The 25,864-nt window shown below is 40.1% G+C and overlaps 1 protein-coding gene across 3 annotated transcripts in view; it reads left to right on the forward strand.

Annotated features, from left to right (window-relative positions):
• Positions 1 to 7,134: 7,134 nt before the first annotated feature.
• CCDC90B (coiled-coil domain containing 90B) overlaps positions 7,135 to 25,864 on the forward strand; it is a 55,505-nt gene continuing 36,775 nt past the window's right edge. For all 3 annotated transcript variants that reach the window (XM_082844926.1, XM_082844927.1, XM_082844925.1), the window contains exon 1: positions 7,135 to 7,482. In XM_082844926.1, the coding sequence (XP_082701052.1) occupies positions 7,383 to 7,482 (100 nt within the window). In that variant the 5' untranslated portion in view covers positions 7,135 to 7,382. The remainder of the gene's footprint in view (positions 7,483 to 25,864) is intronic.

Below are 25,864 nucleotides of genomic sequence, written 5' to 3' on the forward strand. Positions count from 1 at the left end.
TGCTCCTTCATCTGCTGTGTGTTTCTGTGTCTTCTCATTTGGCTTAACTTACTGTGTTTGGGTCTCCTTTTCACAGGCTGCATGTTCGTAGTTCCCATTGTTTTTGGTGTCTGCTCCCAGTGGCTAAGGTGGGTTCAGTGGATTGTGTAGGCTTCCTGGTGGAGGGGACTAGTGCCTATGTTCTGGTGGACGAGGTTGGATCTTGTCTTTCTGGTGGGCAGGACCACATTCGGTGGTGTGTTTTGGGGTGTCTGTGAACTTATTATGATTTTATGCATCCTCTCTGCTAATGGGTGGTGTTGTGTTCCTGTCTTGCTAGTTGTTTGGCATAGGGTGTCCAGCACGGTAGCTTGCTGGTTTTGAGTGGAGCTGGGTCTTAGTGTTGAGATGGAGATGTCTGGAAGAGCTTTCGCCATTTGATATTATGTGGAGCCAGAAGGTCTCTGGTGGAACGATATCCTGAACTCAGCTCTCTTACCTCAGGGGCACAGGCCTGACACCCGGCCGGAGCACCAAGACCCTGTCAGCCACACAGGTCAGAGGAAAAGGGAGAAAAAAAGACAGAAAGAGAGAAAAGTAATAAAATAAAATAAAGTTATTAGAATAAAAATTAATTATTACAAATAAAAAAATTAAAAAGTAATGAAAAAAATTATAAAAAAAGAAAGTTAGAAAGAAGAGAGCAACCAAACCAAAAAACAAATCCACCAATAATAAGAGGTGCTAAAAACTATACTAAAAAAATTTTTTAAAAAAAGGACAGAACCCTAGAACAAATGGTAAAAGCAAAGCTATACAGACAAAATCACACAAAGAAGCATACACATACACACTCACAAAAAGAGGAAAAGGAAAAAATATATATATATCGTTGCTCCCAAAGTCGACCGCCTCAATTTGGGGATGATTCAGTGTCTCTTAAGGTATTCCAGAGATGCAGGGTACATCAAGTTGACTGTAGAGATTTAATCCGCTGCTCCTGAGGCTGCTGGGAGAGATTTCCCTTTCTCTTCTTTGTTCCACAGCTCCTGGGGCTCAGCTTTGGATTTAGCCCCGCCTCTGCGTGTAGGTCGCCTGAGGGCGTCTGTTCTTCGCTCGGACAGGACGGGATTAAAGGAGCAGCTGATTCGGGGGCTCTGGCTCACTCAGGCCAGGGGGAGGGAGGGGTACGGTTGTGGGGTGAGCTTGCGGTGGCAGAGGCCGGCGTGACGCCTGAGGCGCGCCGTGCGTTCTCCCGGGGAAGTTTTCCCTGGATCACAGGACCCTGGCAGTGGCGGGCTGCACAGGCTCCCCGGAAGGGAGGTATGGATAGTGACCTGTGCTTGCACACAGGCTTCTCGGTGGCGGCAGCAGCAGCCTTAGCGTCTCATGCCCGTCTCTGGGGTCTGCGCTGATAGCAGCGGCTCACGCCCGTCTCTGGAGCTTGTTTAGGTGGTGCTCTGAATCCCCTCTCCTCGCGTACCACGAAACAGTGGTCTCTTGCCTCTTAGGCAGTTCCAGACTTTCTCCCGGACTCCCTCCCGGCTAGCTGTGGTGCACTAGCCCCCTTCAGGCTGTGTTCACACTGCCAACCCCAGTCCTCTCCCTGGGGTCCGACCTCCGAAGCCCGAGCCTCAGCTCCCAGCCCCTGCCCGCCCCGGCGGGTGAGCAAACAAGCCTCTCGGGCTGGTGAGTGCTGGCCAGCATCGATCCTCTGTGCGGGAATCTCTCCACTTTGCCCTCCTCACCCCTGTTGCTGTGGTTTCCTCCGTGACTCCGCAGCTTCCCCCCACCCATCCCCCCATCTCCACCAGTGAAGGGGCTTCCTCACGTGTGGAAACCTTTCCTCCTTCACAGCTCCCTCCCAGAGATGCAGGTCCTGTCCCTATTCTTTTGTCTCTGTTTTTTCTTTTTTCTTTTGCCCTACCCAGGTACGTGGAGGAGTTTCTTGCCTTTTGGGAAGTCTGAGGTCTTCTGTCAGTGTTCAGTAGGTGTTCTGTAGGAGTTGTTCCACATGTAGATGTATTTTTGATGTATTTGTGGGAAGGAAGGTGATCTCCACGTCTTACTCTTCCACCATCTTGAATGTCTACCACGTCTCCCTTTCTGTAGTTCCAAGTTCATGCCTTAAGTGCTGATAGAATCATGAAACCAATATTTTTATGGTTCTAGTGGCCATTATTCCTCATATATCAATGCAAGTATCTACAAAATGCTCCAACTTAAAGAGGCTTGCAATCCTGCTTGCCTTTCTGCAGCTGCTTGCAGCTGAGCAGTGTTACATGTGTATCCCTCGGCCTTTCGAGGGAAGAGCACCACCTCCAAACGAAGTGCCATCTTCAGGGGTCCCCCACCACCTAGAGGTCCTCTACCCCAGGCTACTTCTCATGTCTTACAAACGTTCCCTCCTGCCCATAGCAGTGTGGAGTGTTGCTGTTTCTCCATTTCAAATTCTCTCATATCCAACCTACACATATTCTGTTAATCTGTAGAGGATACCTTTGTCACCTCCGGTCCTCTGGTTCTTCCACAGGAAAACATACACCTCATTCATATATATATATATATATATATATATATATATATATATATATGCCACAATTTGTTTATCCATTCATCCTTTGATAGACACATTTGGGCTGTTTCTACCTTTTGATTAATATGACTAGTGCTGCTATTAACATATGTGTATATGTACTTACTTGAGTATCTGCTTTAATTCTTTGGATAGACATCTAGGAGTGGGATTGCAGGGTCATATGATAATTCTATGTTTAACCTTTTGAGAGAAGACCCATTTCTTTTTGCAGTGGATGGGGAATTCTTTGTGAAAGGGGATGGATGTTTTCCTGTGGAAGACCCAGAGATGACTGGGTATCTTCTACAGAGGGCTGTGTCTTATGTCTGGATTCTCATGGCTTAGCACCATGCCTGGCACCATAAATACTGCTCAAGGATTAGTTGAAGGAATAAATGAAAACTCAGTGAGAGACACTATCAAATACAGTGTAACATTGCAAGGTATATAATGTTTTAACAGTTTTTTTTTTCTTTTCTTTCAATCATTCTTTCCTTTGATTCCTTGTAACTAGCAAACTTGTAATGGGGTGTCATTGCCAGGCCCCTAATACAATCAGGAAAAATTTCTCCCCATATTTGTGGGGGACAGGGGTTGGTGGTCCCTTTCAAGCCATGAAAAATGTGATGTTAATATAAAGTAACACAAAGCTTTTGTGACAATGGGCCCCTCTGACTCAAAGATTACAGAAAAACTGTAAAATTCGTTGCAGAAATAGGGCAAAGGATTGTCTTCGGTTCAGTCCACATACGCCCTCTAGTGTCAAAAACTTCAAGTAAGCTAAGGAAGGAAATGGAGTCCTTTGGGTCCCAACGGTCTCTCTCTCAATGCCTCACTCACCTGCCTTAAAAAATACACTGGGATTCCTTCATATCACCTATTCTAAGAGAAAATAACTGACCGATGTGAGTGGCCCAGGCTGCATCCACTCTCCTTGAAGTCACCAGAGCGACATTCACAGAGCTGGAGGACATCTGGCTATCTCATGCAATTATGTCCAACCTGGGTCCCCAGACCTCTGGGCATCAGAGGAAAGAGTATGGGGGTCCTCGAGAGGGTCCTGAGATTTCAAAATGCCTAAGGAAATCGTACTGTAGCTGGAGATGAAATTGGAAACCACCAAAGAAATTGGCAAGTACCTTTTCCTTCAGCTGGAATTAATCAGCTTGGTGTTGGATCGTCACTGCTTCTCTCCCACTTGCTAAGTGGTAGTTACCTATGCCTTGAATTAATTGCAAATAGGAAAATAAGTAATGATTTTACGTATGTGGTGGGTAAAGAGTACAAGATATGTTTAAACTGGGGACTCATAAGGGTAAAAACATAATAAAAGTGGTCCTTCACAGTGAAAACTTCAGGACCCACTTCCCTGCTACCGTATTGGCTGGCCTCTGAGGTATGGATTAACTAGGTTGCTTTCAAGAGGGAACATGTCTCATGGCCAGGTCCCCTCATCAGACATTGGGAGTGGCAAAGATTCTTCAGCCTGCACTAGTGAATGGCACATAGTGTTTTCTGGAAAGGTGCTCACACTCGCTTTTATCTGTTTGGGCTCAAAAACTTTTGAAATCTCCTGAGAGTCTACTCAAAATTCTACCCAAATTATTTAGTCCTTTTTTCTTCTTCTTTTTTCAGTTTTATCTCCCCAAATTCCACCCAATCTTCCAAATAACTCCTATGCCCCAATCTGTCAGGTCTTCTCACCAAACTATGATTATATTTTGAACGTTTATTCACTCATTCAACACATGTTTACCAAAGGCTCATTATGGGCCAGGCTTTATGCTAGGTGTTGGTGAAAACAGTGACAGACGTGCCTCTACCATCATGCAGGATACAAGTAAGAAGTGTCGTGACATGGGAAAGTTGGGTTGCTACAGGAGTCCATAACAAATAGACGAAATCTACATGTGGGGAGAGGAGGGACCCCCCCGCAAACGGGTGTGATTTAAACTAAGATCTGAAGGATAGGAAGGAATGAACCAGGTAAAGAGGAGGAGAAAGGGCTCCAACTTGAGAGAACACCATGCACAGAGGCCCCAAAGTGGGAAGGAGCATGGAGATTAATTTAATTAATTAATGAATTAAATGTCTTTATTTACTCCAATCCTCTCTCCTAGACCTTGTCCCTACAATCTCTGCCCACGAAAACCCTTAAAAAACCCTCAAATCTTATCTTCTCTTGCTAACCATGACCGAAAAGTATCATCCTCGACTGAACCAAAGGATTTTTTTTTCTGTAACATTTAAATGACACCAATCCATTACTGCCTTGTGTGGAAGCTATTAGCACACTTGTTCTATCCTCCCAGTTATATTACAAGTTCTGGGAGAGCAGAAGTCTTTGCATATAGTAGGACCCAAATAGTTGGACTGAGTTATGTTTCTTTACATTCCTCACACATCTAGCCTTAAACTAACTAGCTGGCATACAGATATTTCTGTGAGTGAAATTAAAAGAATGAAAAATGGTTTAAAGTCCAATGAAAGGCAATGATTGTTAAGAACTGTGAAGGATCTAAGATCTTACCTATTTGCAAGACGACAAGTTAGCCTGCCACAGTTGCCTGGATGTTGGCAGAAGACATGAGGCTCCTGGGCCAGAGACAAAGGATGTAATTACAGCACAGCAAGCTGCCTGATCATCAGCATATTTGCATCAGTTCCCCTTCCCCTGAGTCCCATGTTGTGATGCAGATAGGCCCAGGTGTGTGCCTGAGTGTGAGTGGATTGCATTACAGAGAGGAACCCTGAGCTAGAAAAACCCAAAGTTTTTATAATAGGCAGTAAGCATGAGGCTCCATTTGGCTCCAGAGGGAGACACTATACTTCCCAAGGCTGTTCATTATACAAACTTCCTTAAAAAGAGAGTCCATAACAAAAGGCAAAGAGAGCCTCTGCTAACGAGCCATGCGGAAGCATGAGAGACCCATGGAGAATTACTTCTGAACATTGGGCAAAGTCAACAGGCATTAGTAATAAAAATAGCCACTGCTCGTTAGGTGTTCATATGTGCCATGTACCGAGCTGAGTATTTTATATGCATCAGCTCCTTTATTCCTCTCAACACACGAGAAAATATTAACACATTTATGGGAAAATATTTTTATCAATTAAGACTTTCAGCATACAAATGATAGCAACAATGGAGAATTTGGAAACACAGGAGCCTTAGGAAGGTCTCAGGAAGTGGCTAAATCTATTAGCTGAATACCACCTGGACTCTCACTCCATCTGCTATCTCTGCTTCTGCCTTTCTGTACTTCTCTGGCAAAATTGTGACTGTGCCAGCTCCCAAATTCACTTGCTGTAGTGCCAGCGAACTTCAGAAGATGATTAAGAATCCCTGAATCCAATCGCCAATTCCATATTCAATTCCAAAGAATATGATTGGCCTATCATCAACACTGTTTATTTGTGTTGGGGAGAGAATTTTACAGTAATATAAATAACAAGAGGTATAAAAGAGGTACACTTTTTTTCATAATCATTACTGAATTTAAGGTAATTTGTGTTCCCACTTACTGATCTGTATTTCCCAGGCTGTGAGCAGCTGCAGCTGTTTTTATTAACAATGCCTGTTGACTTTACTCATATCGTTTAACAGAATTATAGTCACATTGGGGATATATATGTATATATTCAATTTTTCGAGTTTTATGTATATTATTAAAATTGTTTTCCAAATATGTTATACTAACATAAATTCCTGCCAGCAGCTTGAGTGACCCTATCTGATGGCTTATTTGGTAGAATTGATCATTATTTTTCAGAAAATCTTTAACAGGTAAGAATGGTCTAAGAATGGTCTATCTTTAGATGTTACTTTTTTTTTAACTGGTGAGATTAAACTTTTTTTTTTTTAAGGCATTTATATTTCCTCTCTATTTATTTTTCTGTTAAAGCCCTGGCAGGAATCAAGCGTTCTTTTAATGTGCCTCAGTGCTTAGAATAGTGCTTGTCAAGAAGCTGACGCTCACAAAGCTTTAAAAGCAAACTCATAGATTGGCCAACCCAGTGGTAACTGTTTTACATCCTTGTAAGAATAATTAAGCCACTAAAACCTAATAATTGTTTACCATTTTAGAATTTACACAGAATATATTGGCACATTTGAACCCCACAACTACTGTGTGTTGTTATTTTCAACATTTTACCATGTGGGGAAAAGTCTGGAGTACTGAGATCTGAGAGGGATAAAGATTTAAAATCTTGTCTACCGTAGAAACGAAGGAATTCAGCTTCCCTGAAGAAAGCGACTAAACCAAATACATTTCGTCCTCCTGTGCACAAGAGGGCGAAGCAGCAGGATATGAAGCAGCAAGAATGAGGGGCCCGCGGGACTACACTTCCCAGAAGGTCTCTGCGCGATCCCCCGGGATGCTCAGCGGCCGAGGACTGCACTTCCCAGGTTGCCGTGGGGCTAGACGTGACTCTGTCTCCCACTGAGCCAAACTGAAAATGGGCACTGGCTCTTCGTTGGGAGTTGGCTGTTGAGCTGTACATCTCATTGCCTGGAAACGGGAGTCGGAAGGTTCTCAAACAAGATTCCGCTTTCTTAGGGCGGTAACAGCGTGCACGGGTTAGGGAGGGGCGGAGGGAAAAGCGGAGCCGCTCTGAACCATGCTAGGGAACTGTGGGTCCCTCTGTGAAGAGGCCCAGCTTTGCGGGGCATTGGTGTGAGCCTGCGCCGAGAGACGCTCGTGTGACAGGCCGAAAACTACACTTCCCAGCATCCTCGCGGTACCAGAACTACCTTACCCAAAAGCCTGAGCACGATTTATCCAGCTTTTCGCCCTCCCCCGCCAGCTGGAAAGCCGAAGACATGTGGGGTCGCTGGTTAGGGCGGCTACTGCGTTCTGAAGGCAGCGGGGCCCGCCGGGTTTCAACTCCCCGCGGGCGTTTTTCCCCGGCCCTGAGGAGAGGTGAGAAAAGGCACCGCATCACCGATGCCTGCGTGCTCTGTAGAAAGACGGTGCCCGTGGTTCGTGCATGCTCGGGCGAGCGTGAGGCGAGGGTGCCACGCCTTCCAGCCCGCTCCGGGTCCTGGCGACCCTGCTTCCGGGCCTCGCCCCGAGGGATTGAGGCGGGAGGGTCGAGGACGGAGAAGAGGACCGCCTTCCTCTTCGATGGGCTTGCCTCTGAAGGCCTGGCTTCCCGCCTGGCTCCGCCACTAGAGCCCCGCCAGGCGTCTTTCTGAACCCTTCTCCTTATTATTATCAAATGGGGCTGATAATCCCCGCCCTCTCGTAGGTGTGTCGGGAGCAACCGTAAGGTAATCTGTGTTCGGAGAGGCGGTATATTTTTCGCGGCCTGTTCAGACTTAGACTGTGTTGCTTAGGTGCAGTCCTCGAACCCAGGTCTCTGGTAAACTACAGAGTACATTTCAGGTCAGGTCCGCTTTATTTTCGCTGATTTTCGGTACTCTGTAATCACCTAGTAGCCTTTCAAAAAAAAAAAAAAATCAGGAAAAGAAAACGGGAATGCCGTAACTACAAGGGTTGACTGGGAGGCGCAGCTGTTAGCAGTGTGTCCTGGACGTCTGACTTTGAGAGACGTTTCCAGAATCTTTTTTCCCCTAATTTTAAAACTCTTTAAGGTTGTCCGCAGAGTAGGCACTTCGTAATAACCATTGTCTATTCACCTTAAATCTTCAGTGCCGGGTGAACTGAGTCGCCCAGTACCACTACTTTGTGCTGTTTTGCTCATTGTTTCGTTTTACTCACCCAAGCAAGACTGCAGTTGTAGATCCCCCATCTATAAGACCGCTGTTTAGTTCCCAGGGTCCTTGGCAAGGTATTTTTACATATTTAGGTGTTTAGTATACACGCACATCATGATGGGCTTTACAAAATGGACGTAGCATTTTTTTGAACCCTAGAAAATCGCCGCAGCCTCAATCCTTTGTAAACTTTTAGAGCTAATATGATTTGTGTCCCTCTTCATTAAACAAATATTTATTGAATGTTTACTGGGTACAAGTAGTTGAAGCTTGCCTCATAATGTCAGTAATCAAGGAATTTGAAAACCTTGACCTCTGACCAAGGGAAGGGTCTCAGTTAACTATCATCTAGTCCCATTCCCTATTTAAAGATAAAGGAAGGCACAGGAAGGTTTGTCTAAGTTTTGTGACCAATAGTGCTGGATTCCTAGTTCATTACTACTTCCCAAACTTAGCAGAACATCAAAAACACTGGGGGTGCTTTAAAAAACACAGATTTTTTGGCCCTCCTGCAGAACTACTGAGTCAGTCTGGAGAGGTGGAGCCCATAGATCTCTGTGTTAGTTTATTATTTAATATATTAATCCTGATAATTCTCATGCATCTAGCAAAGCATACGTCTACAGACCAGCATGTAAAAATATATATTAATGATCACCCACGTCACTGAAGTGTTGCACCTCTGAAGTTAGCAGTAAATTTTTAAAATTCTTTAAGTATAGTTGATTTACAATGTTGTGTTAGTTTCAGCAGAGTGACTCAGTTATATATATATATACACACACACACACACATATATATTTTTCAGATTATTTTCCATACTTTATTTTTGTCTTTTTAAAAAGTTTTTATTGAAATATAGTTGATTTACAATGTTGTGTTAGTTCCAAATGTATAGGAGAGTGATTCAGTTATACATATATATATTCTTTTTTTACATTATCTTCCATTATAGGTTATTACAAGATATTGAGTATATCCATTATACTTTATTACAAGATATTAAATATAGTTCCCTGTGCTATATAGTAGGACCTTGTTTTTTTAATCTATTTTATTGATATATATAGTAGTTTGTATCTGGTTTGTAGTAGTTTGTATCTGGTTTGGGTTTAGTTTGCTAAACCCAAACCTCTAATTTATCCCTCCTCCCACCCTTTCCCCTTTGGTAACCAAAAGTTTGTTTTCTATGTCTGTGAGCCTGTCTCTGTTTTGTAAATAAGTTCATTTGTATTATATTAGATGCCACATGTAAGTGATATCATATGATATTTGTCATTCTCTCTCTGACTTCATTTAGTATGATAGTCTCTAGGTCCATCCATCTTGCTGCAAACAGCATTATTTCGTTCTTTTTTATGGCTGAGTAATAGTCCGTTGTACCACATCTTCTTTATCCATTCATCCATCAGTGGACATTTATGTTGCTTCCATGTCCTGGCTATTGTAAATAGTGCCACAGTGAACATTGGGGTGCATGTATCTTTTCAAATTATGGCTTTCTCTGGATATATGCTCAGGAGTAGGATTGATGGATGATGTGGCAGCTCTGTTTTTATTTTATTTTGTTTTTGTTTTTGTTTTTTTTGCAGTACACGGGCCTCTCACTATTGTGGCCTCTCCCGTTGCGGAGCACAGGCTCCGGATGCGCAGGCTCAGCGGCCATGGCTCACGGGCCCAGCCGCTCCATGGCACGTGGGATCTTCCCAGACTGGGGCACGAACCTGTGTCCCCTGTATCGGCAGGCAGACTCTCAACCACTGTGCCACCTGGGAAGCCTTGTTTTTATTTTTTTTAAGGAACCTTCATACTGTTCTCCACAGTGGCTGTACCAATTGATATTTCCACCAACAGTGTAGGAAGGTTCCCTTCTCTCCACACCCTCTCCAGCATTTATTGTGTGTAGATTTTTTCATGATGGCCATTCTGACTGGTGTGAGGTGATACCTCATTGTAGTTTTGATTTGCATTTCTCTAATAATTAGTGATGTTGAGCATCTTTTCATGTGCTTTTGGCCATCTGTATGTCTTCTTTGGAGAAATGTCTATTTAGATCTTCTGCCCATTTTTTGATTGGATTGTTTGTTTTTTTGATATTGAGCTGCATGAGTTGTTTGTATATTTTGGAGATTAATCCCTTGTCAGTCACTTCATTTGCAAATATTTTCTCTAATTCTAAGGGTGGTCTTCGTTTTGTTTATGGTTTCCTTTGCTGTGCAGAAGCTTTTAAGTTTAATTAGGTCCCACTTGTTTATTTTTGCTTTTACTTCTATTGCCTTGGGAGACAGACCAAAGAAAACATTGATATGATTTATGGCAGAGAATGTTTTGTCTATGTTCTCTTCTAGGAGTTTTATTGTGTCACGTCTTACATTTAAGTCTTTAAGCGATTTTGAGTTTATTTTTGTGTATGGTGTGAGGGAGTGGGTTTTTTTTGTTTTGGGGGGTTTTTTTTTTGGTTGCGCCACACGACATGTGGGGTCCTTAGTTCCCCAACCAGGGATGGAACCCATGCCCCCTGCAGTGGAAGCACAGAGTCTTAACCATTGGACCACCAGGGAAGTCCTGGGAGTGCCCTAACTTCATTGATTTACCTGCAGCTGTCCAGCTTTCCCAGCACCACTTGCTAAAGAGACTGTCTTTTCTCTGTTGTGTATTCTTGCCTCAGTTGTCAAAGATTAATTCATCATAGGTGTGTGGGTTTATTTCTGGGCTCTCTGTTCTGTTCCATTGATCCATATGTCTCTTTTTGTGCAATACCATGCTGTTAGGATTACTGTAAGCTTTATAGTATTGTCTGAAGTCTTGGAGGGTTATGCCTCCAGCTTTGTTCTTTTTCCTCAGGATTACTTTGTCAGTTGTGGGTGTGTTTTTTTTGTGGTTCCATATAAATTTTAGGATTGTTTGTTCTAGTTCTTTGAAAAATGTCATGGGTAATTTGATAGGGATCGCATTAAATCTTGTACATTGCTTTGGGTAGTATGGCCATTTTAACAATATTAATTCTTCCGATCCAAGAGCATGGGATAGCTTTCCATTTCTTTGAATCACCTTCAGTTTCCTTTATCAGTGTTTTATAGTTCTCAGCATATAAGTGTTTCACCTCCTTGGTCAGGTTTATTCCTAAGTTTTTGTTTTGTTTTGTTTTGTTTTGATGCAGTTTTAAAAGAGATTGTTGTCTTACTTTCCCTTTCTGATATTTCATTGTTAGTGTAAAGAAGTGCAACCAATTTCTGTACATTAATCTTGTATCCTGCTACCTTGCTGAATTCATTTATCAGTTCTGGTAGTTATTGTGTGGAGTCTTTAGGGTTTTATGTATATAGTGTCATGTCATTTGCATATAATGACAACTTTATCTCTTCTAATTTGGATACCTTTTCTTTTTCTTGTCTGATTGCTGTGGCTGGGACTTCTAATACTATGTTGAATAGAAGTGGTGAGAGTGGGCATCCTTGTCTTATTCCAGATTTTATCGGGAAGGCTTTTAGCTTTTCACCATTGAGTTATGTCGGTTGTGGGATTGTCATAAATAGCTTTTATTATGTTGAGATATGTTTCCTTTATAGCCACTGTGGCAAGAGTTTTTATCATGAATGGATGTTGAATTTATCAAGTGCATTTTCTGCATCTGTTGAGACAATCATGTGGGGTTTTTTTGTATTTTCTTTTGTTGGTGTGGTTTATCACATTGATTAATATGCATATGTTGAACCATCTTTATGATCCTGGGATGAATCCAACTTGATCGTGGTGTATGATCCTTTTTATGTGTTGTTGGATTCGGTTTGCTGTTATTTTGTTGAGAATTTTTTCATCTATATTCATCAAAGATATTTGGCCTATAATTTTCTTTTTTGGTAGTGTCTTTGTGTCATTTTGGTATCAGGGTGATGGTGGCTTCAGAGGATGACTTTGGAAGTGTTCCCTCCTCTTCAATCTTTTGGAAGAGTTTGAGAAGGATCAGTATAAGTTCTTCTTTGTACGTTTGGTAGAATTCTCCAGTGAAGCCATCCCAGTCCAGGACTTTTGTTTGCAGGGAGTTTTTAAATTATACATTCTAATTCACTTCTAGCAATTGGTTTGTTCGTATTCTCTCTTCTTGATTCAGTTTTGGTGGGCTCTATGTTTCTAGAAACTTGTCCATTTCTTCTAGGTTGACGAATTTATTGGCATATAATTATTCATAGTATTCTCTTACAGTTTTTTGTATTTCTGCAGTTTCAGTTGTTATTTCTCCTCTTTCATTTCTTATTTTGTTTATCTGGGTCCTCTCCCTTTTCTTCTTGGTGAGCCTGGCCAGATTTATAGATATTGTTTATCCTTTCAAAAAACCAGCTCTTGGTTTTTTGTTTGTTTGTTTTTAAGATTATTCTTTTTGTTTTGTTTTGGCCACACCATGCAGTTTGCAAGATCTTAGTTCCCTGACCAGGGATTGAACCCTTGCCCTCTGCAGTGGAAGCGCGGAGCCCTAACCATTGGACCATCAGGGAATTCCCCAGCTCTTGGTTTTATTGATTTTTTTTCCTACTTTCTTTTATTTGTTTGATTGTTTTTTGCAGTATGCGGGCCTCTCACCGTTGTGGCCTCTCCCGTTGCGGAGCACAGGCTCCAGACGCTCAGGCTCAGCGGCCATGGCTCATGGGCCCAGCCGCTCCGCGGCATGTGGGACCTTCCCGGACCAGGGCACGAACCCGTGTCCCCTGCATCGGCAGGCGGACTCTCAACCACTGCGCCACCAGGGAAGCCCCCTACTTTCTTTTAATCTGTTTATTTTCTCTTTCTCCCTCTTTTTTTTTTTTGCACCATGCCACATGGCTTGTGGGATCTTAGTTCCCCAACCAGGGATCAAACCCAGGCCCTCGGCAGTGAAAGCACAGAGTCCTAACCACTGGATCAACAGGGAATCCCTTTTTTTTAAAATTAATTCTTTATTTTGTTTACTTATTTATTTTGGCCATGCTGTGACTTGTGGGATCTTAGTTCTCCGACCAGGAATTGAACCCAGGCCAAGGCAGTGAAAGTGCCAAGTCCTAACCACTGCACCACCAGGGAACTCCTTATTTTCTCTTTAATCTTTATTATTTGCTTCCTCTGCTGACTTCAAGTTTTGTTCTTTTTCTAATTCTTTTAGCTGGTAGGTTAGATTATTTGAGATTTTTCTTGTTTTTTTTGAGGAAGGCCTGTATCGCTATTAACTTCCCTGTTAGAACTGCTTTTGCTGTATCTATAGATTTTTTATGGTTGTGTTTTCATTGTCATTTGTCTCAAGGTATTTTAAAATTTCCTCTTTGATTTTGTCATTGACCCATTGGTTTTTTAGTAGCACATTGTTTACCCACCATGTAATGTTTCTTTTTCTGTGGTTGATTTCTAATTTCTTGCCATTGTAGTCAAAAAAGATGCTTGGGGCTTCCCTGGTGGCGCAGTGGTTGAGAGTCCGCCTGCCGATGCAGGGGACGCGGGTTCGTGCCCCGGTCCAGGAAGATCCCACATGCTGCGGAGCAGCTAGGCCCGTGAGCCATGGCTGCTGAACCTGCGCGTCCGGAGCCTGTGCTCCGCAACGGGAGAGGCCACAACAGTGAGAGGCCCACGTACCGCAAAAAAAAAAAAAAAAAAAAAAGCTTGAAATAATTTCTATCCTCTTAAATTTTTGGAGGTTTGTTTCGTGTCCTAGTATATTGTCTGTCCTAGAGTATATTCCATGTGTGCTTGAAAAGAATGTGTATTCTGGGTTTTTTTTTGATGTAATGTCCTAAAGATATCAGTTAAGTCTAATTGTTCTATTGTGTCCTTTAGGATCTCTGTTGCCTCACTGATCTTCTGTCTGGATGATCTGTCCACTGATGTCAATGCAGTGTTAAAGTCTCCCACTATTATTGTATTTCCATCAATTTTTCCCTTTATGACTGTTAGTATTTGTTTTATGTATTTAGGTGCTCCTATATTGGGTGTGTATATGTTAACGAGTGTAATATCCTTTTCTTGTATTGATCCTTTTATCATTATACAGTGTCCTTCTTTATTTTCCTTTAAGAGCTTTGTTTTACAGTCTATATTGTCTGATATGAGTATTGCTACCCCTGCTGTCTTTTCATTTCCATTTGTATGAAGTGTCTTTTTCCCCTCACTTTCAGTCTATGTGTGTCTTTGCCCTAAAGTGGGTTTCTTGTAGGCAGCATAATGTAGGTTCTTCTTTTATTACCCAGTCTACCACTCGTGGTTGGAGCATTTAGTTCATTGACATTTAAGGTAATTATTGAATAAATAAATATGTATTTATTGCCATTTTAAACCTTGTTTTCCAGTTCATTTTGTACTTCTTCTTTGTTTCTTTTGCTTTTTGTATTTCTATTTGTGGCTTGATGGTTTTCTTTTGGATTATGCTTGAGTACCTTTCTTTTTGGTGTCTTTGAATTTATTGTATGTTTTTGATTTGTGGTTACCTGGTTTCCAAATATGTTAACCCATTACTATGTCTACTTGCTTTAGACTGGTAGTTATATAAGCTCAAACGCAGTCTAAAAGATCAACATTTTCGTACTCCCTTTGCCCACATTTTGTGATTTTGATGTCCTATTTTACATTTTCATGTTTATCCTTTTCTGTGCATTGTAGTTATAATCGCTTTCATAAAATTTTTTTCTTAATATCTGTAGTGGTTTATTTAAGTGATTTACTTTCCTATTGTGATTTTCTTCTCTTTCCTATAGATTCTTGCTTCTCTATTTAGAGAACACTTTTCAATATTTCTTTTAGGATATGTCTAGTATTACTGTATTCTTTTAGTTTTTGCTTGTCTGAGAAATTTTTTATCTCTTCTTCTATTCTAAATGGTAATATTGCTGGGTAGAGTATCCTAGGTTGCAGGGTTTTCCCTTACTTTGAATATATCTTGCCACTCCAGGCCTGTAACGTTTCTGTAGAGAAATCAGCCTTATGGGGGTTCCCTTGTAACTAATTCTTTATTTTTCTCTTGCTGCCTTTAGAATCCTCTCTTTTTAACTTTTGCCATTTTAACTATAAAATATCTTGGTGTAGGTCTGTTTTGGTTTATCTTGTTTGGGACCCTCTTGTTTCCTGTACCTGGATATCTGTTTCCTTCTTTAGGCTTGGGAAGTTTTCAACCATAATTTTTTCAAATACATTTTCAATCCCCTTTTCTGTTTCTTCTCCTTCTGGGATCCCTATTACGCATAGATTGGCACACTTTATATTATCCCATAGGTCTTTTATGTTGCTTTCATCTTTTTTTTTTTCATTTGTCTTTCTGTCTGCTGTTCTGATTGGGTGATTTCCATTACTCTGTCTTCCAGATCACTTCTTTATTCTTCTCATTATTAATTTCCTGTTTATTGCCTTTAGTTTGGTTTTCATCTCAGCAAATGAGTTTTCTAGTTTAATTAGCTCCCCTTTATAGTTTCTATTTCCTTGTTACAATGATCTGTATTTCTATCAATAGCTATTCTTAATTCCTTAAGTATTTTTATTACCTCCTTTTTGAACTCATTGGGTCTTCTTTCAAGCTAGTTCTCTTGATCCTCTAATTTGGGGTGGTTCTTCTGCTGCTTAATTTTACTTATATTTCTCTGACTGAATTTAGGAAAAACAGTTATCTACTGTGGTCTTGAAGGGCTGTTTTTATGTTGGTGTGTCCCTGCATAGCTTCCATGAGTCTAATATTTTTGCTGTGAGGACACTTTTTAGTATGGATGCCTGCCACGTATCCCCTCAGTGTGTTCTGGTCGTTATCCTCTTGATAGGGGGGTGTGATTGGTGTTGTGGTAACCAGAGCCTGCACTGGATGTTGAGCATCATCTCACCTTTGGTCTGGTTGCCACAGCCCTGTCAGGGGTAGGGTTTGTTTGCTCCCCAGTTGTTGGAGTAGAAGCCCCTAGATCCATGTCTGAGCTGTGGTGTAAGGTAGGCAGGACTGGAGCACTTCTTCTGGTAAAGGAGCCACTGAATATGCCTCCGCAGGAGCTGTCCACCAGGAAGTGCACTCTGTCATGTTGCCTGTCATCCGTGTGTGCTCACAGAGTACACTGTTGTTGTCACTCTGTCATGTTGCCTGTCACCCGTGTGTGCTCACAGAGTACACTGTTTTTGGCACTGTGCTTGGCCCCACCTCAGCTGTCGGAATGCAGCAATCAGCCCAAATGTCCCTCAGGTGCTATGCTCACAAAGCCACCAGCACAGGTCCCTAGTCCATTTCCATTGCAATCACACAGGCACCACAGTACTGCTGTGGGAGCCACAGAATTAGCCCAGACCCCAGCCCCACCTCTGTGTGCATGCTAATGCCAGACCTGCCCCAGCCATGGGAACACCAGTAAACAGCTCGGATGACCCACAGGCGCTGAGCTTACAAAGGCACCAGCATCATAAATCTGCCAAACTCTCACATCCTTGGAGATATGGCTCAGGTTTCAGCCCCACTTCTGGGTATGGGCAAGCCACTGGCACTTGCACGTTCCCAGAGCTAATAGAGTCAGAGCCATACCAGCTGTGAGCATGCTGATAATCAGGCTGCTATGGTGGGGTATCGCCTCTCCCTTCACACATGCGTTAACAGTGGGGCTTCTGTGGCAGACCCAGGCTCCGTTCTGCACACACTCCCAGTTGCAGCCTGGTCCACACTCCAGCCACTTTGTGCTATCTCTTCTCGGACAACATCAGTCCTCTCCCCGGGTCTGTCTGCTGAAGCTCGAGTTTCAGCCCCCAGCCCCCAGGTGCACTAGCAGATGCGCATCTCAGGATGGGGAGTGCAGTGAGGTGGCCAGGACTGGCTATGCTGGTCTCTGTTCTGCATGCTGCAAGCCAGTTGCTGCACTATTCCCTAAGTCTCTGAAGCGCCCTATCTATTCCAGCTGATCTCCCAGCCAGTGAAGGGGGTTCCCAGAGTGAGAGAAGCTTTTTTCTTTCACAGCTTCCTCCCAGGGGCATAGGTCCTGTCCCAATTCTTTTTTTTTTTCCTTTAGTCCTACTGCATTACATGGTGATCTTTCTTGAAGCTTTGATTGTATCAGATCTGCCAGTGTTCACTGGGTATTCTGTGAGAATTGTTCCACATGTAGATGGATTTTTGATGTATTTGTGGGAGGAGGTGAGCTCCACGCCCTTCTATTTTGCCATCTTGATCTCTCCCCTGAGACAAATATTCTTCACTTGGGCCGTCTGAGAAATGATTCTTAGTTTCTCTGCATGTGATTTACATAAAAATCACATGCCTACACAAAGTATTACCAGCTGCCTCTGCAGTTCTCCTACTCAGGAAAGAAAGCAGACCACTATCAGAGTGAGGGAGGTGAGGAATGAAGAGCAGCAGCTATGTGTGGACTCCATAGTTCGCTTCAGTTTTACATTTTTTCTCAACTTTGATTCTTTGAAGAGCCAAAAAAGGCACAGAGTACAAATGTTGAAGAATATATTTATTATCGTTATTGTTTTCATAGAACTTTGGCCTATAGTGGCTGCTTTGACTTAGAAATCTGACTGTGCATCAGAGCTACCTGTTAAGATTTTAAAGCATTATAGGCTTGGACTGTACCTCAGAACTACTACACAAATAACTCTAACAGTTATGTTTAGGTATATTTATTCTTCAAAATCCTTACGGTTGAGTCTGATATACAGATAGGGTTGAGAACCACTGGCCTACAGGATAAACTTTAAATACCATTGCATTGCAAGCCATGATCTTCACAGTCTGGGCCAGTCTGTCTTTCTAGTCCATTCTCCCTATTCCCTGTATCTACTCTCCTACCTTTGTAGCAGTATTATAGAACTTGCCATTCTCCAGACACCAGATTTTTTTTTAATCTTCCTGAATGTTTCATTTGTTTGTTTGTTTTTAGCAGAATCTGACTTGTATTTCTTCTTTTGGGGCACGGTATAGAAACTAGCCTGGTTGTTATACTCTGCTTCTCTTTAGGAAGTCCAACCAGGATATACGTTACATGAACTTTTTTTTTTTTATGCAGCAGGTTTACATTTCCCTTATCATCTCCATTTCCAGTGTTACTCATTTAGAATAAATCCTGTTTCAGACCCCATGAATTTACAGAAATCCCCAACCTATTGCTAAAATTGCAAATTAGCTATTTTACAACTCATGAAGTGATTTTTATTGATTAATTTTAAAGGTATGAAGCATAAATATCCTTGTTAAGAGTTGGGTACTGTGAAGAGTGCTGAAGAAGTATCTGTGTAAGGAAGGCTACCTAGTTTTTGGCTTCCTTCTAAGACGGATTTTCAGGCACCATATTTATCTTCTAAGGAAACTGTTATTACCCTCGCTTGTTACCTTCAGTTTCTGGCTGTGGTTCAGGGAGGGGGAACTCAGAGAAAACCTAGTGATAGGGTGACAAATATAGTCTGATTTGCCCTGGACTATCCATCCCTCAGTTCCAGGCCAAGTAAGATGATTGGTTATTATACCTGGCACATTCTTAGAGTTGAAGAGATGGAACTGACAGTATGGGAGACTAAAATGACTTGACTTCACAGAACAGATACCATAGAGGAGAATGTGCACAGAGAGAGAACTTCAGAGATTAGCAAAGGATCCACTTAGAGTACTTAATGGAGTAGTGAACAGTGTGTACATATGAGAAGACTGCCTGAGACTAGAGAAAGAACCACCATATATATATATATATATATATATACATATATATATATATATATATATATATATATATACCATATATGTACATACACGCACATATATGTATAGTTACATGTATTTAAGGAGAACAGTAGCCTACACACCTACAGGACCAGGAACAATGTCTGTTTCCATCAGCCAGATGGGAAAAGACTCATGATTCATAGGACATTGGGTAGGATACATTTAAGGGTTTTACCTCATTAGTTGGGGATAAATAACCCTAGACTGACCACTACTCTGGGCCTGAATAATGTATATTAAAATCCAGACCTAAAAAAATCAAACCATTTCTGAGTAATTTCAGTGCATTCCAGAATGAAGGTCAAGAATACTTATAAATATATCCACCACCAAACAAGATAACAAACTTATTATTTAGCATCCAATCAAAAATCACCAAGCATGAAAAAATCAGGAACACACAACCTATAATGAAGAGAAAAAAATCAATAATTTGAAACCAAGCTAGAACTGACAGATGTAAGAATTATCAGACATAAACATGTTTAAAAACTTAGAAGATATAGGAAAGGTAAATCTATCAAGTTGAGTTTCTAGATATCAAAACTAGAAGGTTTTATATGAAAACTGCATTAGATAGAATTCCCAACAAATTTGCCTTGCAGTATAACTTGTCCTATGTGTCTCTTCCATCTGGTTGTTCCTGAGTTTGGTAGTCTTGATGTTGTCACAAAATAATGTTCCTTTCCTATGAATAAATTTTTAAAAAGTAAATAAAATTCTGCTGAGCTCAGAAAAAAAAATTAGTCTTTCAGAAGAGAAGATTGGAACATTTGAAAATATAGCAATAAAAACCTATCCAAAGTGTAAAAGAATGTGGGAGGAGGAGGTAGAAAAAAGGTTCCAGTGAGCTCGGAGACATCTTCAGTTGGCCTAATATATGTGTAACTTGAGGCCCAAAAATAGAAGGTAGCAAAAAGATTTTGAAGAAATGATGGGTGAAAGTTTTCAAATTTGAGGGAAACTATAAAATGACGAAGCTCAACAAACACTCAAGTACAAGGAACATGAAGAAAATAACCAAGGCACATCATTATAGAATTTGTTTAAAAAGCAAAGATCAAAAAATAATAAAAACATCCAGGAAAAAAAATGAAATAGGCATACTAAATACAGAGCAACAAAGATAAGACTGACATCAGATTTCTTCTTGAAAAAAATGCAATTGAGAAAACATTGAGGCACCATCTATAAATTACTAAAAGATAGAAAGCTGTTAAGCCAAGAATTTATTTAGGTCTTCTGCCCAAATTTTGATTGTATTATTTTTTGATATTTAGCTGTATAAACTGTATATTTTGGAAATTAATCCCTTGTCAGTTGCATCCTTTGCAAATATTTTCTCCCATTCCATAGTTTGTCTTTTTGTTTTTGTTTGTGGTTGCCTTTGCTGTGCAAAAGCTTTTACGTTTAATTAGGTCTCATTTGTTTATTTTTGTTTTTATTTCTATTACTCTAGGAGACAGATCCGTAAAGATATTGCTGTGATTTATGTCAAAGAGTGTTCTATGTTTTCCTCTAGGAGTTTTATAGTATCTGGTCTCATATTTAGGTCTTTAATCCATTTTGAGTTTATTCTTGTGTATGGTGTTAGAGAATGTTCTAATTTAATTCTTTTACGTGTAGCTGTCCAGTTTTCCCAGCACCACTTATTGAAGAGACTGTCCTTTCTCCATTGTATATTCTTGCCTTCTTTGTCATAGATTAATTGATCATAAGTGCATGGGTTTATTTCTGGGCTTTGTATCCTGTTTCATTGATCGATGTGTTTGTTTTTGTGCTGGTACCATACTATTTTGATTGTTATAGCTCTTTAGTACAGTCTGAAGTCAGGGAGCATGATTCCTCCAGCTCTGTTTTTTCTCAAGATTGTTTTGGCTATTGTGTCGTCCTCAGTTTCTTTAATCAGTGTCTTACAATTTTCAGCATACAGGTCTTCTTGCTTCCTCAGGTTTATTCCTAGGTATTTTATTCTTTTGGATGTGATGGTAAATGGGATTGTTTCCTTAAATTTCTCTTTCTGATTTTCGTTGTATTGTGTAGAATTACAACAGATTTCTGTATATTAATATTGTATCCTGCAACTTTACCAAATTCATTGATGAGCTCTAATAGTTTCCTGGTGGCATCTTTAGGATTTTCTATGTATAGTATCATGTTTGTTTTCTACATCTGTTTCTCAGTTTCTGTCCTGCAGACCAGTTTATCTGTACCATTTTTCTAGGTTCCACATATATGCGTTAATATGTGACATTTGTTTTTCTCTTTCTGACTTACTTCACTCTGTATCTGTATGACAGTCTCTAAATCCATCCACGTGTCTACAAATGACCCAATTTCGTTCCTTTTTATGGCTGAGTAATATTCCATTGTATATATGTACCACATCTTCCTTATCCATTCGTCTGTTGATGGGCATTTAGGTTGCTTCCATGACCTGGCGATTGTAAATAGTGCTGCAGTGAACATTGGGGTGCATGTGTCTTTTTGAATTATGGTTTTCTCTGGGTGTATGCCCAGTAGTGGGATTGCTGGGTCATATGGTAATTCTATTTTTAGTTTTTTAAGGAACCTCCATACTGTTCTCCATAGTGCTTGTATCAATTTACATTCCCACCAACAGTGCAAGAGGGTTCTCTTTTCTCCGCACCCTCTCCAGCATTTGTTGCTTGTAGATTTTCTGATGATGCCCATTCTAACTGGTGTGAGGTGATACCTCATTGTAGTTTTGATTTGCATTTCTCTAATAATTAGTGATGTTGAGCAGCTTTTCATGTGCTTCTTGGCCATCAGTATGTCTTCTTTGGAGAAATGTCTATTTAGGTCTTCTGCCCATTTTTGGATTGGGTTGTTTGTTTCTTTAATATTGAGCTGCATGAGCTGTTTATATATTTTGGAGATTAATCCTTTGTCCGTTGATTCGTTTGCAAATATTTTCTCCCATTTTGAGGGTTGTTTTTTCGTCTTGTTTATGGTTTCCTTTGCTGTGCAAAAGCTTTTAAGTTTCATTAGGTCCCATTTGTTTATTTTTCTTTTTATTTCCATTATTCTAGGAGGTGGATCAAAAAATATCTTGCTGTGATTTAAGTCAAAGAGTGTTCTTCCTATGTTTACCTCTAAGAGTTTTATACGGTCCAGTCTTGCATTTAGGTCTCTAATCCATTTTGAGTTTATTTTTGTGTATGGTGTCAGGGAGTGTTTTAATTTCATTCCTTTAAATGTAGCTGTCCAGTTTTCCCAGCACCACTTATTGAAGAGGCTGTCTTTTCTCCATTGTATATCCTTGCCTCCTTTGACATAGATTAGTTGACCATAGGTGCATGGGCTTATCTCTGGGCTTTCTATCCAGTTCCATTGATCTATATTTCTGTTTTTGTGCCAGTACCATATTGTTTTGATTACTGTAGCTTTGTAGTATAGTCTGAAGTCAGGGACTCTAATTCCTCCAGCTCTGTTTTTTTCCCTCAAGACTACTTTGGCTATTCGGGGTCTTTTGAATCTCCATACAAATTTTAAGATTTTTTGTTCTAGTTCCGTAAAAAATGCCATTGGTAAATTGATAGGGATTGCATTGAATCTGTAGATTGCTTTGGGTAGTATAGTCATTTTCACAGTATTGATTCTTCCAATCCAAGAACATGGTATCTCTCTCCATCTGTTGGTATCATCTTTAATTTCTTTCATCAGTGTCTTATAGTTTTCTGCATACAGGTCTTTTGTCTCCCTAGGTAGGTTTATTCCTAGTTATTTTATTCTTTTTGTTGCAATGGTAAATAGGAGTGTTTCCTTAATTTCTCTTCCAGATTTTTCATCATTAGTGTATAGGAATGCAAGAGATTTCTGTGCATTAATTTTGTATCCTGCAACTTTACCAAATTCATTGATTAGCTCTAGTAGTTTTCTGGTGACATCTTTAGGATTCTCTATGTACAGTATCATGTCATCTGCAAACAGTGATAATTTTACTTCTTCTTTTCCAATTTGTATTCCTTTTATTTCTTTTTCTTTGATTGCCATGGCTAGGAATTCCAAAACTATGTTGAATAATAGTGGTGAGAGTGGACATCCTTGTCTTGTTCCTGATCTTAGAGGAAATGCTTTCAGTTTTTCACCATTGAGAATGATGTTTGCTGTGGGTTTATCGTATATGGCTTTTATTATGTTGAGGTAGCTTCCCTCTATGCCCACTTTCTGGAGAGTTTTTATCATAAATCGGTGTTGAATTTTGTCAAAAGCTTTTTCTGCATCTCTTGAGATGATCATATGGTTTTTATTCTTCAGTTTGTTATTATGGTGTATTACATTGATTGATTTGTGTATATTGAAGAATCCTTGCATCCCTAGGATAAATCCCACTTGATCATGGTGTATGATCCTTTTAATGTGTTGTTGGATTCTGTTTGCTAGTATTTTGTTGAGGATTTTTGCATCTATATTCATCAATGATATCGGTCTGTAATTTTCTTTTTTTATATAGTATCTTTGTCTGGTTTTGGTATCAGGGCGATGGTGGCCTCATAGAATGAGTTTGGGAGTGTTCTTTCCTCCGCAATATTTTGGAAAAGTTTGAGAAGGATGGGTGTTAGCTCTTCTCTAAATTTTTGATAGAATTCACCTGTGAAGCCATCTGGTCCTGAGTTTTGTTTGTTGGAAGATTTTTAATCACAGTTTCAATTTCATTACTTGTGATTGGTCTGTTCATATTTTCTATTTCTTCCTGGTTCAGTCTTAGGAGGTTATACCTTTCTAAGAATTTGTCCATTTCTTCCAGGTTGTCCATTTTATTGGCATAGAGTTGCTTGTAGTAGTCTCAGGATGCTTTGTATTTCTGCAGTGTCTGTTGTAACTTCTTTTTCATTTCTAATTTTATTGATTTGAGTCCTCTCCCTCTTTTTCTTGATGAGTCTGGCCAGTGGTTTATCAATTTTGTTTATCTTCTCAAAGAACCAGCTTTTAGTTTCATTACTCTTTGCTATTGTTTTCTTTGTTTTTATTTCATTTATCTCTGCTCTGATCTTTATCATTTCTTTCCTTCTGCTAACTTTGGGTTTTGTTTTTTCTTCTTTTTGTAGTTCCATTAGGTGTAAGGTTAGATTGTTTACTTGAGATTTTTCTTGTTTCTTGAGGTAGGCTTGTATAGCTATAAACTTCCCTCTTAGAATTGCTTTTGCTGCATTCCATAGGTTTTGGATCGTCGTGTTTTCATTGTCATTTGTCTCTAGGTATTTTTTGATTTCCTCTTTATTTCTCCAGTGATTGCTTGGTTATTTAGTAACGTATTGTTTAGCCTCCATATGTTCGTGTTTTTTACGTTTTTTTTTCCCTGTAATTGACTTCTAATCTCATAGAGTTGTGGTCAGAAAAGATGATTGATATGATTTCAATTTTCTTAAATTTACTGAGGCTTGATTTATGACCCAAGATGTGTTCTACCCTGGAGAATGTTCCATGCACACTTGAGAAGAAAGTGTAATCTGCTGTTTTTGGATGGAATGTCCTATAAATATCAATTAAATCTATTTGGTCTATTGTGTCATTTAAAGCTTGTGTTTCTTTATTAATTTTCTGTTTGGATGATCTGTCCATTTGTGTAAGTGAGGTGTTAAAGTCCCCCACTATTATTGTGTCACTGTCGATTTCCTCTTTTATAGCTGTTAGCAGTTGCCTTATGTATTGAGGTGCTCCTATGTGGGTGCATATATATTTATAATTGTTATATCTTCTTCTTGGATTGATCCCTTGATCATTATGTCATGTCCTTCCTTGTCTCTTGTAACATTCTTTATTTTAAAGTCTATTTTATCTGATATAAGTATTGCTACTCCAGCTTTCTTTTGATTTCCATTTGCATGGAATATCTTTTTCCATCCCCTCACTTTCAGTCTGTGTCTGTCTCTAGGTCTGAAGTGGGTCTCTTGTAGACAGTATATATATGGGTCTTGTTTTTGTGTCCATTAAGCAAGCCTGTTTCTTTTGGTTGGAGCATTTAATCCATTCACGTTTAAGGTAATTATCGATATGTGTGTTCCTATGACCATTTTCTTTATTGTTTTGGGTTTGTTTTTGTAGGTCCTTTTCTTCTCTTGTGTTTCCCACTTAGAGAAGTTCCTTTAGTATTTGTTGTAGAGCTGGTTGGTGGTGCTGAATTCTCTTAGCTTTTGCTTGTCTATAAAGCTTTTGATTTCTCCATCGAATCTGAATGAGATCCTTGCTGGGTAGAGTAATCTTGGTTGTAGGTTTTTCCCTTTCATCACTTTAAGTATATCATGCTACTCCCTTCTGGCTTGTAGAGTTTCTGCTGAGAAATCAGCTGTTAACCTTATGGGAGTTCTTGTGTATTTTATTTGTCGTTTTTCCCTTGCTGCTTTCAATAATTTTTCCTTGTCTTTAATTTTTGCCAATTTGATTACTGTGTGTTTTGGCGTGTTTCTTCTTGGGTTTATCCTGTATGGGACTCTCTGTGCTTCCTGCACTTCGGTGGCTATTTCCTTTCCCACGTTAGGAAGTTTTCGACTATAATCTCTTGAAATATTTTCTCGGGTCCTTTCTCTCTTCTTCTGAGACTCCTATATTGTGAATGTTGTTGCGTTTAATGTCCCAGGGGTCTCTTAGATTGTCTTCATTTCTTTTCATTCTCTTTTCTTTATTCTCTTCTGCAGCAGTGAATTCCACCATTCTGTCTTCCAGGTCACTTATCTGTTCTTCTGCCTCAGTTATTCTGCTATTGATTCCTTCTAGTGTATTTTTCATTTTGGTTATTGTATTGTTTGTCTCCGTTCTTTAATTCTTCTAGGTCTTTGTTAAGCATTTCTTGCATATTCTCGATCTTTGCCTCCATTCTTTTTCCGAGGTCCTGGATCATCTTCACTATCATTATTCTGAATTATTTTTC

This window comes from Leucopleurus acutus (genome assembly GCF_964270905.1).
Source record: "Leucopleurus acutus genome assembly, chromosome: 8".
Taxonomy (NCBI): domain Eukaryota; kingdom Metazoa; phylum Chordata; class Mammalia; order Artiodactyla; family Delphinidae; genus Leucopleurus; species Leucopleurus acutus.